This window comes from Dendronephthya gigantea, unplaced genomic scaffold (assembly GCF_004324835.1).
Source record: "Dendronephthya gigantea isolate DGI-Jeju-01 unplaced genomic scaffold, DenGig_1.0 000079F, whole genome shotgun sequence".
Lineage (NCBI taxonomy): Eukaryota > Metazoa > Cnidaria > Anthozoa > Malacalcyonacea > Nephtheidae > Dendronephthya > Dendronephthya gigantea.
This window is the reverse complement of record NW_021163089.1, coordinates 363608-382197: the sequence shown is the minus strand read 5'-3', so window position 1 is coordinate 382197 and position 18590 is coordinate 363608. Positions and strand designations below refer to the sequence as shown.

General features: G+C 36.5%; 6 protein-coding genes across 7 annotated transcripts; 2 read left to right on the top strand and 4 right to left on the bottom strand.

Annotated features, from left to right (window-relative positions):
* Positions 1-69: 69 nt before the first annotated feature.
* Positions 70-6439, bottom strand: LOC114532531 (putative leucine-rich repeat-containing protein DDB_G0290503). 2 transcript variants are annotated; one of them, XM_028554057.1, is made up of 23 exons: positions 6367-6439; positions 6036-6271; positions 5614-5934; positions 5450-5515; positions 5047-5330; positions 4776-4887; positions 4614-4709; positions 4453-4497; positions 4300-4347; positions 4065-4148; positions 3844-3939; positions 3694-3777; positions 3357-3449; positions 3139-3282; positions 2897-3001; positions 2403-2816; positions 2233-2334; positions 2021-2095; positions 1869-1952; positions 1611-1679; positions 1427-1462; positions 841-900; positions 70-699 (listed from the first exon to the last, which is right to left on the bottom strand). In XM_028554057.1, the coding sequence occupies exons 2-23, from the start codon at positions 6240-6242 to the stop codon at positions 676-678; spliced, it is 2649 nt and encodes an 882-aa protein (XP_028409858.1). In that variant the 5' UTR covers positions 6243-6271; positions 6367-6439; the 3' UTR covers positions 70-675. The 2 variants fall into 2 exon arrangements, with proteins under 2 accessions (XP_028409858.1, XP_028409859.1); XM_028554058.1 differs by lacking the exon at positions 841-900.
* Positions 6440-9509: 3070 nt separating this feature from the next.
* Positions 9510-11959, top strand: LOC114532533 (elongation factor 1-gamma-like). Its single transcript, XM_028554061.1, has 9 exons — positions 9510-9598; positions 9740-9889; positions 10073-10136; positions 10229-10371; positions 10452-10595; positions 10703-10832; positions 11082-11277; positions 11351-11648; positions 11748-11959. Exons 1-9 carry the CDS (start codon positions 9587-9589, stop codon positions 11898-11900), a joined length of 1290 nt encoding a protein of 429 aa, XP_028409862.1. The 5' UTR covers positions 9510-9586; the 3' UTR covers positions 11901-11959.
* A 9-nt stretch (positions 11960-11968) lies between these two features.
* LOC114532541 lies at positions 11969-13104 on the bottom strand. Its single transcript, XM_028554068.1, has 4 exons — positions 12996-13104; positions 12694-12817; positions 12323-12443; positions 11969-12247 (listed from the first exon to the last, which is right to left on the bottom strand). Exons 1-4 carry the CDS (start codon positions 13001-13003, stop codon positions 12150-12152), a joined length of 351 nt encoding a protein of 116 aa, XP_028409869.1. The 5' UTR covers positions 13004-13104; the 3' UTR covers positions 11969-12149.
* Positions 13105-13159: 55 nt separating this feature from the next.
* Positions 13160-14829, top strand: LOC114532532 (THUMP domain-containing protein 3-like). Its single transcript, XM_028554060.1, has 3 exons — positions 13160-14104; positions 14168-14333; positions 14439-14829. The coding sequence occupies exons 1-3, from the start codon at positions 13249-13251 to the stop codon at positions 14773-14775; spliced, it is 1359 nt and encodes a 452-aa protein (XP_028409861.1). The 5' UTR covers positions 13160-13248; the 3' UTR covers positions 14776-14829.
* Positions 14814-16811, bottom strand: LOC114532536 (pleckstrin homology domain-containing family B member 2-like). Its single transcript, XM_028554064.1, has 5 exons — positions 16686-16811; positions 16062-16320; positions 15921-15957; positions 15494-15832; positions 14814-15248 (listed from the first exon to the last, which is right to left on the bottom strand). The coding sequence occupies exons 1-5, from the start codon at positions 16720-16722 to the stop codon at positions 15087-15089; spliced, it is 834 nt and encodes a 277-aa protein (XP_028409865.1). The 5' UTR covers positions 16723-16811; the 3' UTR covers positions 14814-15086.
* LOC114532534 lies at positions 16810-18494 on the bottom strand. The gene is made up of 2 exons (XM_028554062.1): positions 17611-18494; positions 16810-17368 (listed from the first exon to the last, which is right to left on the bottom strand). Exons 1-2 carry the CDS (start codon positions 18467-18469, stop codon positions 17124-17126), a joined length of 1104 nt encoding a protein of 367 aa, XP_028409863.1. The 5' UTR covers positions 18470-18494; the 3' UTR covers positions 16810-17123.
* Positions 18495-18590: the final 96 nt, after the last annotated feature.

Here is an 18590-nt window from a genome sequence, read left to right as displayed (position 1 = left end):
ATCTGCGCTGTCACATTTTAAGCTCGCTGTTCTGTTGGTTTGTATGAAAAAACAAGACTACAAAACGACTATCATTAAATTCATTTATTCCCATGCCATAGACGCGCAGTTACAGTCTCTTTAATGCAATTAATATAAGTTGCAAAGAAACTCAACGGTTCTAAAGTCAAGTCGTTCAGTCGTACTACAATTGCAAAATTGTGCGTAAGTACAGGGATATTTACAAAATAAAAAGATCAAATGAAAGCTTCGGTAACAATGAACTGGAGAATACTTGGTTTTGCGGTTAGTGCTAAGAAACATCACTGTTTTTGCGGTATAAAGCACCAGCATACCAGAGCTTGAACGAATCTCAATTTCATACAATATATATATATATTAACTACTGTTGTACTCGATCATAAATTTTGAAATCCATTTTGATATAAATATCCCCGTAACAAACTTATTTTTTCTCATTTAGGTCTGAGTACGACACATGAAAACTCCAAATTATTACAGTCTATCACTGCGTCTCATATTTCGACATAGACAAAATAGATTCATTTATAAATGCCAAACTCTGCTATTCACAGCAAACTAGCAAAGACGTTAGTTCTTTGTGAAGAATTCAGGATTACTTGTGTTAGTCTTTGCATATAATTAAAAATTCAATTCTACAGCAATTACCATAGGTCATACGGCACCAGTAAGATCACCCTGGAAGTAAATGAGAATTGTGAGTCACGGGTAACAACGGAAGGCGTTGTTACGGAATGCGTATTCTTTGCGGCTGGCGGACACGGATTACCAAAGCTGACGGATTGATACCAATATACTGAATGATCAAAACGAACTTACGTCTTTCATCGCTTCTGCCATTTGTTTCATTTGCGATTCATTTAAAGCGCCGCCTGAACTCTATTTTTAAAAGAATATAGTTTTATCGTCAACTGGGACGACGTCTGTTAAAAGTTATTTCAATTAGATCAGTCTGCCAAGTCTGGTCAAACGTGGTTCATCCGTCTTGTGGCGCCGTCCACAAGGGTTGTCCAGGATTCATTAATATGTTAGCCATTTTATGTTAGTTTCTGTTTAGTTTCACGAGATTAGTTTAACTACGGAACCTAAGTTTAGTGCAACTACATAGGTTAGTCATCACAAACGCCATTCGTGCATCAAATATGCCATTCCTGGACAGATAACTTTCCACAATTTAAATTAACGATAACAAATTCCTCACTAAACCTAAACCACATAGTCAAAGCTACAAAACAAACATCTATGTAGCGATTCAACACGAGGCAATTTTTAATGCAACATTTCTAGAAGAAGATCTACATCATGCAATCACGTCCTGTGATGAACATCATTCGTCAAAGCATCTGCGTTACAGTAAAAGTTGCCTCGTGTTGTAAAAGGTCTAAGAAGAATTCTTGCAACTTACCTGAACTCCTCCATTCGAGAGACCTCCCACTTTGGCCTAATAAAATTGCAAAAAACAATATATTAGTAAGTTATTACTTTATTAATTCAGTTGCGCACGAGCAATCTTGCAAAAGCATGATTTTATTGCAGGATTCATAACTTTTCACAGATTTCCAAACATTTTATAAATTTAAATTGTTAACCTTCAATTCTTTTACTTTCTGCTCCTGTGTTTCTAACGCTTTTTCAGACTTCTGTAATTTCGTTTCAAGCTGAAAAAAGAAGGAAAACCAATTGTGACAATCTATTCCTGCACTGTGACTGTCCTGTCTCGGTTATGGCTCGTCCTATCCTATCCTACTTTTATTCTATCCTATCCTATCCTATCCTTCCTGGCGACTGTCTGTCCTAACCTATCCTGCTCTTTTGCCTGCATGTCCTCTCCAGTCCCGTCGCTATACCTCAGTTATTTTGGACGTTTTCTCGTCACTTTCTGATTTTACTTGCTCGTATTTCTCCGACATATCTCGATATTTGGTTTCATACTAAAAAAAAAACGAAAATCAGCTCAAAACTAGTTGAGCCACATGAACCAGATTCAATTCATGCATACCTTGGACGATTTTGAACCCATTAAAGAGAAACCTCTCTTTTTTTTCTTCTCTTTCGTGTCAGGTGAAGCATTTTCCTAGAGAAGTTTTTTATTACATCATTAAAAGTGTTAACCACTTTGGAAAATACGACAACATAATAATGTACCAGACTTTGTACGTTCAGTTATACTTAATATATTCTCTTTTACTGATGGAAATCGCGTAAACTTACATCATCGAGTGAAGCGTTGGACGCAGAATCTTCAAGATGAGCAATCTTTGCATGTAATTCGCTCTCTTTCTTCGCTGCCATAGCAAGCTTCTCTTCAAGGGCCTACAATAAAATTGATAACATGATAACCTCGCTATATTTCACAAATGAGATCAAAGACTATTTTTTACCTTCACTTTAGCATCGTTCTCTTTATCGTGTTTCTTTTTAGGACTTTTCAAAGCGCCATCTTGCATTCGCACCTCCTCCAGCTCTTTCCGTAATGCAGCATTCACTTTGGCAGCATCCAGAGCTTCATTTTTAAACTTTTCGAGCTCAGGTGATTTATCTTCCTCCGCACGCAGTTTAGCCTCGTTTTTAGCCTCTTCAAGCTCCTTCTCGAGACTCTTCTTCTCTTCTTTGTAACGTGCAACCTCGTCGGAAAGTTTTTTGAGTTCGCTTTTGGAGTCATCACTTGACTTCACGGCTGCCTTCTTCAATGTAGAAAGCTCAAGTTGAAGAGAATTAATCTTTGTATCTTTTGATTTCGACTCGTCGCCCGCCTTTCGTATGTCTTCCTTTAATCCTGTCACAGATACGGTAGCCTAGAAAACATTTGCAAAGAATAAGCGGTTTGTTTGCACCTCTCCTAACGTTGAACAAGGCTCCTTTATTTTTTGCCAACCTGGGTGACATCTTTTTGTAAAGAAGTAATGGTCAATTCCTTCTTCTTTGCATCTTCTTTTGTTTTTCGTAGATTTTCCTTCAAGTCGTCCATAGCAGATGACATCTGCGAAAAAAATATATTGTTCAGGAAAAATCAATATCTTCCTATTTATTATGAGATCATTTGCCGTTTACATGTCGATACAATCAATACTTGTGTTGATGTAATCAAATATATTCATTACATGTCAAGGAACTAACCTTTTGCAATTCAGATTCTTTATCTCCCAAACTAGCTTTGCTTGTCAGTTCTTGTTTTAAGGACCCAATTTCCTTATCCTTTGAGTTTGCATCGTCCAAAGCTTTTTTAAGTTTCTCATTTACCTCGCTAAGTGACGAATTCGCCTAAAATGGGTAGAAATTGACTTTAAAATCAATAACAAACGAATAAACATGTTTTCTATTACCAACGGTATTACCTTTTCTAACTCTGAGTCTTTGCTAGCAAGTGTAGCTTTCAAATTTGTCATTTCTTTCTCCACATCATCTTCTAAATCATGCAGCATGTTCTCCTGGAAAATATAAAATATAATCAGTTCAACACAGCCATGATAACCGCAGTAAAACTTGGAAACAACAGTTTTAAATATCCTAGTTTTCTTTCATAACACACAACGTGAAATTACTACAAAAGCCACTCATAAGGAGGAATAGTCATCACATTACAATTTACAAAGAGTAATTCAGGCCACTACTCTATTATTTTAATCATTGTGGCTTGAAAGATGTCCTACATTTTGCATTTCTGTGACTCACCGTAGAACCCAATAAAGTTTTGTATTTATTACATTGACCATCCAGATCCTCATTCTTTTTTAAGACGTCATTGAGCTCTTTCTCCTTCAAGGTTGAACAATTATTTAAATGATTGTAGTGATTATTAATTTATAAATGATCCAAACTGACCTTGTCAGCTAAGGATGCTGTGTACTCATCACATTGGGCTATTAATTTCTTGTTGTTTTCTTTAGATTTCTTCAATTCTTCTTCCAATTCATCTACCTAAAGATTTGAGCAAAATTATGTTAAGAGATGGATCTATTCTTCAATGACAGTACCTCTTGCTTCTTGCAACTTTCAAATACTCTCAACTCTCAACTTACTTAATGCATTCAAAACTATAATACCTTGGAGTCACTCGACTTCGCCTGGGAAGATCTACACAACTCCATAGTTACATTTTTATATTTTTCCAAAAATTCTTCATATGACTAAAATAATGTCAACAACAGATGAATAGTCATAAATTGTAGTAGTCTATAAGATGAATAGTCATAAACCGCAGGTCAAATTTGGTAAAAAGTTGGTTTTTGTATATGTTACGAGTTCAATGATTGGCAGAACAACAAAATAAATTCTTACCAAGTCTTTGTCAATGTCTAAAGTTGGATGAATTTGACACAAATATTCCTACAAATTTAGTTAAATATTTCACAATGTCTTCAAATTCATTTTTCAAAAATAAAGTAAAAGCAAGGAGACACAAAAATCTTAAAAAAATAATGGGTTTTGCACCTTTATGTTTGTTTGCAAAGCTTCAAGGTTCTTTTTATTATCATCCTGAATAAATATAAATTTCAAAGATAAGTTTCATGAAGCCTTTCACTTCAATTGATATAATTCTTGTCTATATTTAATTCATATTCCATATCCATTAAGTGGAAAATTCAAATCACCTTGATTGAGGCAACAGCTTTACCAATATCAGCCTTATGTTGTTTTTCAGCAGCAGAAAGGGCATCCATTGCTTTCCAATTCTTCTCTCGTAATTCCTGAAAATAAACATATGATTATAATGGTGGACTTGCAGGGTCTCAATGCTTTGGATTTGAACTAACATTATTCTTGCTCTTCATGCTCTCAATTGACTTTTCCATAGATCCTATTTGCTCCTTTTTCTCTTTTAACTGCCCATTGAGTTTTTCAATTTCCTCCTCCAAACTTTTCACCCTTAAAAATATAACACACATTGTTTTGCCAAATGTCAGCATTTTATTTGACTGATGCACTTCATTCATACTCGTTTGTAGCCGAAATAGTCCACTACACCTCAATGTGCTTCACTATAAATCATAGACAAGTTAGTGTAGAACTATGGGTTATCCTTACCTAGTCTCATCCACCTCAGGTGGTGCAGACTGCAGTTCTTGTGAGACGTTATTCTTCATCACAACAATCTCATTTTCATGTTGGCTCACAGTTTTTCTCAATAGTTCCAACTCTTCATCTTTACTGCTGTTCAAACCTCTCAATTTATTAATTTCTCCTTCGTGCTGGCTCAGTTGTTGTTCTTTATTTGCAAGTGATTGTTTTGTTTTACCATGATTATCTTCAGCTTGTGCTAGTTTGCCTTTCAGCTCATCCAACTGTCTTGATGTATCATCACATTGTTGCTGAAAAGAACAAACAAACATAACGTTTTTATAACAGAAGTTTAATTACATATTGTAACTGTTTATTTTGTGCAAAGTGTTGATGAACAAACCTCAAAACATATTAGTAGCTTTCTTACCTGTAGCTCAGCAATTTGTGTGTCATTTTTCTTTGCACTAGCGGACTCTAACTGTTTGACAAGCACCTGTTATGAACAGAGAAGGAAAAAGCCATTTCTTAGCTTTGAATGCAACAATTAGGATGGTACTTATGATGCAGTAAAATTTGCAGCCATAACCTCACCTCTTTCTCTTGTACATGTTTATCAGAAGAGTCTTTCAACTTCTGTTCCAAAGCTTTGAACATTTTCTCCATTTCAGATTTCTTTGACCTCTCCTCATCAAGCTGTGTTTGCAATGCTCCAGCTTTCTGCATAGCATTGGACTTTTCTGCATGTGCTGATTCTGCATCTTTCTTAGCCATATCAAGTTGATGTTCACTGTCACTCTTCTGCTTCACTGTTTCCATGAGCTGTTGTGACAGGCTGTTCTTTACAGCATCAAAGTTTTTGGCTCGATCATTTGCTTCAGCTGCTTGTTGTGCCAGTTTTGACTCACTGTCTTTCTAAAATATTAAATAAGCAGTTGAAAACCAATTGATGTAAATATTTTAATAGAGATTAGTAAGGCAGTAGGCTACCTAAAAAGCTGAATATTATTCTATACCTTGGATTTGATATCTTCTTCCAAAGCTAAAATCTTTGCTTCAAGCTCAGCCTTTTGGTTTTCTGATTGTTTAATTAATTCTTTTGCAGAAGCCAGTTCTTCCTGCAAGTTCTGAAAACCAGTTTGATCATTGTTCTTCTTGTAAACTTCCAGGGAAGCACGCAGTTTTTCATGTTCTAAAGCATTGCTTTCATGGGAGGCAGACATCTCTGTTGCAAAGCTTCATTTTCTTTCTCCTAAGAAAAGAAAAATGACAAAGTTGTCACTGCGGTTTAAAAAAATGGTCATGCCAAGTGTAGTCAACAGACAGATTTAAGAACAAGATACATACAAGTGCTTTAATTTTCTGTGTTGCAGATGTCTCATAGCTTTTTTGCTTTATGACTCCTTGACCAAGTTCATCCCTAGAAAAAATATAAAATTAGCGTACATGTTACAAACTGTGTGTGCTTATTGAAGAATCAATAGTTTTTTTCAACAACTCCAGCCATATGTAACCTTTACTAACCTTAGCTCCTTGACTTTAACAACCAACTGTTCTGCTCGTGAATGTTCTATAAATTTTTAAAAAAATAGTCATTAAAAATAGTTACAGTAATATATGCATTTGCTTTGCCTTCCCTTGAATCTCACTAATCCTTTTCAAGAACAAACAAGTGAATATTTTTATTAATCTTAATACCTTCCTTGTAGGCTTCATCCTTTTCATTCAACTGCTTTCTTAAAACATCAATTGGGTCAGGTTTCCCTCCACTCTAAAATGATAAAAATATTTAAATTAATGTAGTGGTCAAATTACTGCTACTTGAAGAGTTTATAACCTGCCACTTGATTCTAAGGAAACCTGACTTAGAATTCACACAAACTGTATTGTAAAACAACATATAATTTGGTACAAGGCACAGATTTGTACTTCATGGCAGAAAGACAAAACAAAATGGCCTGTTTACAATTGTAGTAATGGTCCACCCCAAACGAACATACTTTTTTCCACTGTTCAGCTGATTTTTGTTTGTCAAGTAAGACATCAACAATTTTTTGAATCTCATTATGGTTCAGGTTGGATATCTCCAATGTTTCCAGTAGTGCTTTAAGACCCATTGGCTCTGAAAAAAAGAAGAGACTTTTGAAACAGATTGAATATTTGACTTGCTTGATTCCAAGCCAATTTGATATTTAGTCAGTAAAGACGAGAGTAAAGATTTGTCAGTCCTAAGTTAAATCTAGGATACCTCATGCTCGATTTCAGAGTTAAAAGTTTCAGCTTTGTGTTACAAAAGCCTATGGTATTACCTTGCTGCCAACTAAAATTACCATTCATGTACTGTAATATTAACAATAGAATAGTCACATCTGGTCATAACAGCATCTTTTCAAGTCATTAGGAGGCAGAGAAGGATTGTAATCAACTATTGGAGGGGGAATTTGCAGCTGGATATATTACATAATAAGAAATTCATTATCTAAAGGATTTAGATTGCAAATCAGTGCATAGATATTTCATGTTTAAAAATGCCAATATTCAGGTTACATGGCGTTAATTAGTCATTAGAATTCATTAAGAACGCGTTCTGGAAAATCCTTGGCTAATCAAAAGTGGACACAACTGAGTAAATTCTCTAAACAATATACAAAGCTGTGTTTCTCTTTATTTAAAACTAAACTGTTTTTGGAATGATAACCTTGAATGCCCCAGGAGCGATCTCGACAATATAAACACCGCCGGTGGCTTAATAATTCATGACAAAAATGGTATTTAAAAATTAGAAACAAAAGAACAACACAGTCTTCTTTGTATTTTAAACGCGCCAGACTATTACAGCTGTATCAATCTGGAATTGCGGAAAAAATACAAAGGCAAACAAGGTGTACTCTTTTCAATAAATTGGATATAAATTCGCTTTTATATCACTCATAAAATCATATTAAAATCAAACTTGCTCTTAAGATTACAAGAACAATATAGGCATTTTCTTCCCATGCAATCACTAATACAAATCAATGTAGAGATAAATTTGTATCCAGCCCAGCGGCAATAAGTAATTCATTGAAAAACAATTAAAAAGTTACACATCAGCTATTGCTCGTCTATAAATTTTGATTGCGGCAAAGGACATATACAATTCAAATTTTTTATAAGACGCTGGAGAAAATGACACACGTAGTTAAATACCTGCGATCATCGACTTGTCTTTAGATTTCGTCTTTTTAGGCTTTTTATTTGAAGTTGCAGCAGGAATAATCGCGTCTTCTCTGAGGAATAGAGCTTCTTCATCAGCGATTGGTGGTAGACCTTCAAGGACCTCCTCTGTGTTGGTTTTCAGGACGCTTTCTTGGACTAAAATCTCTTCCTTCACAGCCACAGGTTCTTGCTCTTTTGAGGTCTCTCCCACAACACGGTTATGATCAGATTTTCTTTTATCTCTTGTTCGCTTCTTCACCTTTGGAGGAGGCTTTTCTTCCTCAGAACTCTCAACCAACGTAGGTTTTTCGGGACTACTTCGAAGCAAGCTTGCTGCTTCTTCGGCGAAAGCTGCCGAATAGGTCGAGTGGTCACTATCTTCACACGCTTCGAGATGCTTTTGGTCTTGTTTGCTAAGCTTTTCATTGCTTCCTTCCACCGCGCTCCTCGGTCGCTCTTTCTTCGGCTTTTTACGCTGCTTCAAACCCGACTTACCAGAGGCGTTCTTGCTCTGGATAAGAATATCGCTGCTTGCATTTTGACTAGCAAGAGCGTCTTCAAAACTTTGTTCATTGTAGAACAACAAGTACGCCAACACTAAGACCAGAATCAAAATCGCAAGTAAAATCCCTCCAATCCACAAAGGCTCCATTGAAACCTTTACTCAGCCAAAACCACGGGTTTCGAGCGCTCGAACTGACCTAAGATCCGCTACAATTTCCAAACGTACAATGTTGAAACGAAGGAACCAAAAATCCGATCGAAAGTCTGGCACAGAAGAAAAGTCGCGAACAGAGCATGTGTGTATTCTCACGTAGCCAGTTTAGTCCCACGTGTACATTCCCAGCCAATGAGAAGACGTTCTTGAAAATATCCGGCGAGGTTTTTTTCTGGTGATTATAGATTTTTCCCAGATATTCGCGCAATAGTTTATTGTGTACACAAGTTATTCTTGCATTGAGATTATTATTTTTTTCTCACGTTCGAAGTTCATGTGTTAGTCTAGATATAAAACTACAACTTGTCCCTTAATTTCAAATGCGTACATTCATGGTTCTTTCCAAGGTTCTTCTTCAACCATTGGATATTTTTCAGGCGTTTTTGTAACCACAAATACAGTACCGGAAAATTAGTGGGAAAGTGTTATATTCTAATCGTTCGTAAACGTTTTTTGATCTAAACGTTGTTTACGGTTTTGTAAACGTTTACAAAAATATGAGAAATCTTTGCGATGATCATGTTTCTCACCGGAAGTTGTTCATTTCATTCATTTGATGAACATTTCATTTAATCTTTCATTCATTTCCGGAAGAATGTTTTAAAGCCCGTGCTTGTGTCCAGTCCTTTCCTCTTATACCTCAACTCAGCAATGGCTACTGGAGTAAGTTTTTTTTCGAAAAACCCTTTACAATCCCTTAGAATCGTCGGCTTTCTATACAATGAAATATAGTTTTTCTCCCAGTTTTACACTAGAAATATACAAAAGAGTAATTTTCCATTAAAAAACGATTTCTTTTTGTAGACTTTATATACATATCCAGACAATTTTAGGGCTTTCAAAATTTTGACTGCCGCACAATATAGTGGTGCTAAGGTCACTGTTGCGCCCAATTTTAAATTGGGAGAGACGAACAAGACTAACGGCTTTCTTAAAAAGTTTCCTCTAGGAAAGGTTGGTAGTATTTTCGCCGTTTTTATAATGAAAATTGTACAAATTCGTCTTTGGTACTTTGTACAATTGTTTTGTGTTTGTATTAAAGTTTATAATTGATGTCGAGATCACTTTGATTCAGATTGATCATCCACAATCTGAGATCATTTTTGATACAACATTCAACTTGCATTCACGTCATAGGTGCCAGCTTTTGAAGGATCCGATGGCACGTGTATTTTTGAAAGCAATGCCATTGCATACTATGGTATGTATTGAAATCTTCTCACAAGCCAATGATCGTATGAAACGTTTTCAAAAGTGTAGTTTATTCATGGTTTAAATCCTTGTTTATCACAGTGGCTAATGCTCAGTTGAGGGGTGAAAATGACAAAGATGCAGCATTCATTCAGCAGTTTATTAACTTTGCTGACAATGAAATCTTACCACCAGCTGCAACTTGGGTTTTCCCAACCTATGGAATAATGCAGTACAATAAACAGGTAAACATAAAGCCTCTCTCTTACCCCCCCCCCCCCTATATCTCAGGCAACAGAAAGTAACACCTTCTTTATATGTTAAGTCAACAGATAAGGCTATTGAAGACATCAAGAAATGCTTCACTTACCTGAATGATCATCTCCTAACAAGAACATATCTTGTTGGAGAACGGATTTCTTTGGCCGACATCACAGTAGCTTGTAACTTGCTTATGCTGTATAAACAGGTAAAATTTAATGGGAAAACTCATTGGGAAATGGTCATTTGCAATGGATAATCAGACATGTTGTAAATATATAAAAACATAGTGCAAACAGTTAAAATATTTTACAGGTATTGGAACCATCATTCAGAGCTCCTTATGGTAATGTAAACAGATGGTTTACAACTGTTATTAATCAGCCACAATTTAAAAATGTTGTTGGTACCATTGAACTCTGTGAAAAGATGGCAAAGTTTGATGGTAAATAATAGACTTTTTTTTCTTGTAAATCTGTATTTTGCTTTTCCAATATTCTCACATCTTCTAATCCCTGTTGTTCTTAGCCACAATGATTAAAATAATAGAGTAGTGGCCTGAATTACAGTTTGTGAATTGTAATGTGATGACTATTGCTCCTTATGAGTGGCTTTTGGCACGTCCCACAGAACTGGCCTCAAATTATCTTTAAAGAAAGATTCACAACTAGTTCTCCTCACAAAAATTACCTAGCTGCAAAATTTGCTCAGTTGAACCCAAAGAAGCAAAAAGAAAGCAAAGCAAAAGAGAATAAACCAGCAAAAGAACAGAAAAAGAAAGAAACGCCAAAGAAAGAGAAGAAGGAGAAGAAAAAGAAGGAAGAATCAGAAGAGGATGATGATGTTCCTAAAGAACCAAAAAAGAATCCTCTTGCAGATCTTCCTCAAACGTAATAATTTTTTTGAAATCTCGAAAAACATCTTGATTCAGCAATCACCAATAACGATCTTTGATTTTTCTAGGACATTTGATTTCGATGTTTTTAAAAGGGAGTATTCTAATAAAGACACCATCACTGAAGCTATTCCATACTTTTGGAAACATTTTGACAAAGAAAACTGTTCAATTTGGTTCTGTGAATACAAGTACCCAGATGAGCTGAAAAGAGTTTTTATGACTTGCAATCTTGTTGGTGGAATGTTGCAAAGAATTGATGGTTTGCGTAAAGTTGGATTTGGATCTATGATTATATTTGGAGAAGATAATGCAAATACTATTTCTGGAGTGTGGGTGTTCAAAGGGAAAAAACTTGGTTTTGAGGTAAAGAATTGAAAAAACATGTATCATTGTTAAAAGTATTGTTGAAGTTGTAAAGTTATTAACATAGACTAAAGGTATCTTATTCTTACCATTTTTTAGTTATCCGAGGATTTTCAGATTGATTCACCATCGTATGATTTCAAAGAGTTAAACCCAGACAATGAAGATGATCGTAAACTATTCAATGCTTACTTAGCTTGGGAAGGTGATTTCGGTGGAAAAAAGGTCACTGATGGAAAAATTTTCAAATAAACTGTGCGAGAGGCTGTAGTATGTAGACTTTAAAACAAATAAATGAACTATATTGAGAATGTGTCTTCACACAATCTATTTAATTACCTGCCAATTGAGAACATGTTTTTTTACACAGGATCAGTTTAAAATTGTCCTGGCCGCTGCTCTTTTTAACTGATGCCTATTTTTGGTAATAGATTGGGTCCAATAGCCCTAACCCACAAAGACATACATGGTAGTAAAGCATGAGTAGGTACATTGACACTTTTACAAAGATGTTTTTCTTAAATCTTCAAGCTTGGACAATATATCTGAACATTCAGCAGTGATAGCTGCCCTCTTACGTTTTAAGGCAACAATTATTCCTGCAAAAAAGGGAAAGTTTTTATGCATAAGTCATTTAATTAAATGGTCGTTGAACAGATTGAAGTTCCATGTACCTTGCATTTCTTCAACATTTTCTCCAGAACTCCAGAGTTCAAAAGCTCTAATTTCAGGCTCCCAGCTTTCTTCACCATCAAGTGTAAGTAATGCATCCTTGGCTTCTTGTTCTGCGCACATCTAAAATCAATATTTTGTATGAAGTATAAAATCAAGACACAAAAGTTCAAAGAACTCTGATGTTCGTTTGTGGTTGCTCTAGATGCCTTTCCATTGTCAATGTTAAGATGGTTATTCAGGAATAAAACATTCTAATATGCATGTTTAATTTCACCTGCCTGAATTACGTTTCATTATTCATAAGTATAAAAATGACAACTTTATGACAATATATTTTGACACCTTTCATGCAAAACTAGTATGACCTTACCTGATATGAACTCTTGATATCTATGAGCAACCTTTTTATTTTCTGTTGTCTTCTTTCAATATTTCGTTCGAGTTCAGCTTTTTCTATAATCAGGGCACAGTGCTCATGTTTGAGCTCATCAGAGCTGAAAATAAGGTTGAACATAAGCATTTGAAGTAGTGAAATATGACCACAATGCTCAGTATGGTCACTATTATTATGGTGTATATAAAAGTACATACCATGAAAATATATACCACTTGATTACATGACAATTTCTTGAGCTGAGTTTCAGCTCAGTTTAAGCTATAAGTTATACTTACATCTCCATGTGAAGATTGAGATTTTTCAATTTTCAACAACTCTGCTATATGATAACCTCATCTCTATAAAACTTTTATAATACAATAATAACATTACTTTATAAACTGTTTGATATCCAGATGCTACATGGTTCAGTGGACCTCTGATCTATAGCACTAGTTGTTGCCTGGATGGAGAACCATTTCATAAATCATAATACAGGTCGAAAGATGAAGTATTGCAACGCAAAAAACTTTCACTCTTCAATCCAACATGGCCGCAATCGAGGAGCAGGTCGGATCAAAATCAGAGCTGGAAACTTGTCTAATCTGTGCGACAGTGAGCATTGGATTGGAGAAAATTTGCGCTTTGGAATGCCAGCGAAAACTTGCTTGTAAAGTCCGTCCAGGCAGAGGGCGAATATATTTTGAGATCCCTCGCAACGACCTCGGAAAGATCAAAGATCTCAGATCAGTTGAAAATCTTTTTGTTGTTGTCGCGGATTTTGCATGTTTTGAGTTCCCCGCAGATGAAAGCGTTGACGAAACATTAGAAAGATTTTATCACTTGTCTGAAAATCTCGATTGGACCTCTGCTATCCAAATCTGGCAGGAATTTAATGAAAATTCTTCCCATAGCCCAGTTCCAAAATTTTTACCCCTATCAAAATTCAATTCAGGCAAACCTGCTTACAGAACCAAGCCGTTAAACGAGTCTCCAGACAACGTAGAAGTCCAGAACAAAGCCTTTGTCCCTTCAGATGGTCAGATTGAAAACAAAGAAGCTATAGAAAATATTTCTGACAAGGAAACTGAGCGAGACCGACCATTACCACGATTCAGGGTAACCTGTACCAGGACACATTCCCCACCAAATCAAAAACATGCATTTACGTCAATGCAAGCAGCAGCAAAATTTGGTGGTGGCATAAATGACATGTTTGGTTGGATAGTAGACCTAGAAAATTATAATATAGAGGTGTTATTGAATATCGTCGATACCCATGTTGTCGTTGGGATTTCTCTTACAAAGGAGAGCTTGTTCCGTAGAAATATCGTAAATTTTGGACCTACCACATTAAAATCCACACTTGCATATTGTTTGGCACTTGCAGCTGAAATAAAAACTGGTGAGATCTTTTAACTTTCAATTTTTTAAGGATGTTGATCTAAACTCGCTCACTTTTTTGTAGGAGATGTTGTGTGTGACCCGCTTTGTGGCAGTGGTGCTATTTCAATTGAATGTGCTGTTGAATGGTCAACTTCGTTTAACATATCTGGTGATAATTTTCATTTGGCCCCATCCAGAACTCAGGATAATGTGGCTTTTGTGAACAACCAAAGGGCCATGATGAAAAAGTAGGATTACTTATAAGTTTAGTGAAAAAACATGACTATTCAGCATGTAAGGTGTGACATGAAAAAGCTCGAAGTAATTTAATCATTTTTAACAATTTACACTAGAAAAAGAATCACTGTGGATACGCACCTATGGGACGCATGTCATTTGCCATTGAAAACGAACTCAGTTGATGTGTTCATTACGGATTTACCTTTTGGAAAAAAGAGTGGCTCTATGCACAAGAACTGGGAGTTGTATCCTGATGTTTTGTTAGAAATGGCGCGTGTTTGTCAAAGAGAATCTGGAAGAGCCGTCATTTTGACCAAGGATAAGAAAGCCATATCAAAAACGTTTACCCAAACTGCACAGTTTTGGCGAAAGAAGTTTACGTACTGGATTAATATTGGTGGCATGCAAGCAGGAGTCTACATACTTCAGAGAACTGCTAATGCAATATAAAACGTTTTAAAAAGTTGTTATATCATAGCATATTATTGCTTTCTACAAAATAAAGTTTCAATCAAAAATGGCTTTTGATTTTTCAATCTTTGACATTACAGTTATATTATATTTTTATGATAATTTGCATTTATACAGCAAAAATAAGCAATACTCCTGGCATAGTACATGCAGAAGGTTTTACCATTAGCATCTGAAGGACCCTTGCTTCCTCTTTTGGATTAGCAAACCCAATGTTCCTGTCAGTGACAATTTATTCATTCCAAGATAAAATAATTATATTATATAATTTTACTTTATCTAATTCTGGTTTAGTCACAGTCAAACCCACAACAATCGCCATCAAAACTATCTCCCATACCACCAATAGCATGTCCCATACCAAATCCAAGGAGTCCACCTGCAAGAGCTCCACCTGCAGCACCTGCAACAAGTCCTCGTCTTGATGATAACCCCCCTCGACTTTGAGGTGCCTAAAACAGTGTAGATGAAATATAGTTGATATTCTTGGTAGCTTTTTAAGTATCTAATATTTGTCTAATACCAGGTAATTTTATAATATCAGTTTTAGGGTGTGAACTGTGAAACACTCAAAGGTCTGTACGGGTATCCACAACATGTGTCTTAACAATGGGGTTTTTACAACAGGGTGAATCAAGAATTACTGGAATCTTGGAAAATCTTTATGTGTAGGTATATATTGGGTAGGAAATGTAACCTGTTGATATTGTTGATGTTGGTAAGCTGGATAGCCATATCCAGGAGGTGGCTGTGTTTGGTAACCAGGGTATTGACCATACATTTGTGGTGGTGGCTGGGCTCCCATTGGTTGATTGTAAGGAGGGGGTTGTCCTTGGTATGCTGTGGCAACAGGGTAAGGCTGAGGCATACCTCCTTGCACAGGGTATGGTGCTGCTGCTGGAGGATACTGTGGAGCTGGATAACCCATAGCTGGTTGACCAGTGGCGTATGGTGGTATCCCTGGCTGGCTGTTTGGATAAGGCATACCTGGTTGGTAGTTTGGCGAAGCAAAACCAGCCGAATACATGCCTGATGGCTAAAAAACAAATTATACATTTTCATTGGCAACTAGATAAAAACAACCAGTACTTATATTAAAATGATTAAAATAATTTACATTTTACCTGTCGTATTAATTCATTCAGCTTCTGCACCCAATCCCTGATTTAATATGGAAAGATCAGACTGTATATTTCAACAACTACATGAAAGGTTTTATTTTGAAAAATACACAAGGGTTTTGCCAAAACAATCAACAACATTACCTTGCTTCTTGTTCATTATCTGCTAACACAGTGATATTTTTAACAGAGGAACGAACACAAAACAAGCAGTTCACCCGGCCAGACGCTTTTTGTTGTATATCACGTTCCACTTCGTATGCATAATCAATTCTTTGACAGGTCTGCCTGATGTTTACCCTGCCATCACAGACTTGACTACCCGGGGTCTCGTAATAGACCAACTCACCATCCTGGTAGAGCACAAAGTAGCGTCGCTTCCAGTCTCTCTTCAGCAAACCACCTAAAATATTTTATCGCCATTTTTTAAGATATTAATATCTGGTTCAATCTCATGTGAAGTGTTAAATATATACTGACGTTATGATCATCGCTATCAAACTAAGGATTCACTAGCTTATTTGCATTATATACTTAAATAGGATAACATGTTGTTAATCTGGGGGACTCAATCTAAATCACAGGAGAGTGACGAAAGAAACAAGTGATTTTTGTCTTACACCGTTACATATATTGATTAAACAATCAATAGACGAACAGGGGGATAATGTGTACAGTTACTAATAGTCAGTTACAGTCAGCAATGTCAGACTATTTATGATTTTTGGCTTTAGGATTTGATTACGAGAAATACAAATATATACTTACTTAGCTTCTGAAGAAATCCCGACTTTATTGTGGCCATAATTTTCTTTATACAAGCAGATTTTTAGAACAACGTAACAACTAAATAATTAGCGACATGACCATGATGTCACTTTCGAACAAATTCTGCATTTCAAGAATATCTGAAAATACGGGAAATTACACTGGGTGCATTACCGTATAGCCACAGCGAATATAGCCGGTCGGGTTTTGGTAAGCTCGATATTGGAAAAAACAGGGGAATTACAACATTTAACAACAATTCAGTAAAAAAATTAATGATCTTGCATTCCCCTAAGTTTTACAGACAGTATTAAACTATAAAGATAAATTAATCTGTATTGTTAAAAACTAATGGCGCCAACAAAGTTTCCATGATTTAAAAAACTCTTAATAGTAAAAATTCCAAGTTAAAAATAAAAGAAATGGCAAATCGATCAACTAACTGCTGCTGCTAGATGATCTGCCGGGCGTGTGTCTTGTGACTTCAACAGGTTTACATCCTTTGGACTTTTTCTTAAACTGCTTGCAACAGCTCCATCCCTGGTGGATGGTATATTCTCCTGAGTGATCCATTTTAACGCAGGTCCGAGTCTTTATTGCCGCCCGAGGCATGTACATCCGACATTTGGTGCAGCGAATTTCTTCCAATTGCTTCGTCAGTATGCGCACGCACTCCAAGAGTCCTGGAATAAAAAAAGACAGTAAGGTAAGTAAGGTGTTATTGACGAAGGGCGTGGCAGGCCGACCCGTTTGGGTCGAATATAGTATTACAGATGTGAAATGGTTAATATTTTCTGGTGATCCGAACCTCGTCCAATCCAGGTCGAGTCTAGCCAAGACTGTTTACTGAACAAAGTGTCGCCTCACTTTTGATAACAAGCACAGGGTTAAGGCAGCACCCTGACCCCCCCCACTACCACATTACCTTTCGACTTCTCTTCTGCCGCCTTGCTGCATTTTCTCACTTCTTCATTTTCTCGTCTCGCTCTTTGACAAACATTACGAAAGTTCGTGAACTCCAGCCCCGTCAGCAAGTCTGGGTTGGCCTCAATCAACCATTCCAGGTCCGCTAAACTGGCCGTGTCCAGACAATTATTTTCAAGAATTAAGGCACGAGCTTCCGAAATGTCTGAACCTGTTTTTGCGCTCCAATTCACGACAATTTTCAACTTGTCTCCGTCCTGAAAAATGCCTTTCTTACTACCGTACTTTAACAAAGCTCGAACGAAGTTGACGTCCATGACACTTCGTCTAAACAAAGCCGAAGGCACTAAACTTTTCCATCGAACTGCAAAAGCTTCGACAGCAAGGGATACCAGCTCGTGAACACCCAAGTAGTTGCCATTTTCGACAGTCTTAAAGATTTCAACGCCGTAAAACATTTTCTCGTGTGCTTTTCCCGTGTAAAGATAGCGCAATAATAGTTCGATGTCGGGAGAAGGAGATGGCAATTCTATAGAAATTAGATCCATTGTTGTCTCCTGAAAGTTTCCAGCAAAAAGCGCTTCAAAATACTCGCTTCGCAAACGCAGATATTCGGAATGGCAATAAAAATGTCTCGAACCAAATGTGAGGACCTTATTCGAGTATTCTGGTCGATTAAAATGCTCTAGTGCTTCGTCACCGTCCAGGATTTGTAGCTCTCCGGTGTTGCAAGGAAATACGATTGATTTGTCTTTCAACACATGAATACTTAAACCTAACGAGTACAGTTTGTTTAAAATTTCATCAAAGTTCTTCTTAAGGGTCTCGACGTTTTCCGTGTTATCTAAAGCGCTTTCCATATCCTTGCTTCGAATTTTGCGACTCACGCTGAAGCGAAAAGCGAGAATCGTTTTATATCCTGTCTAAACGTATTCAAAAACCTACGCCAAGTAGGTCACATGGAGAAAAGCTTCTTAGTTC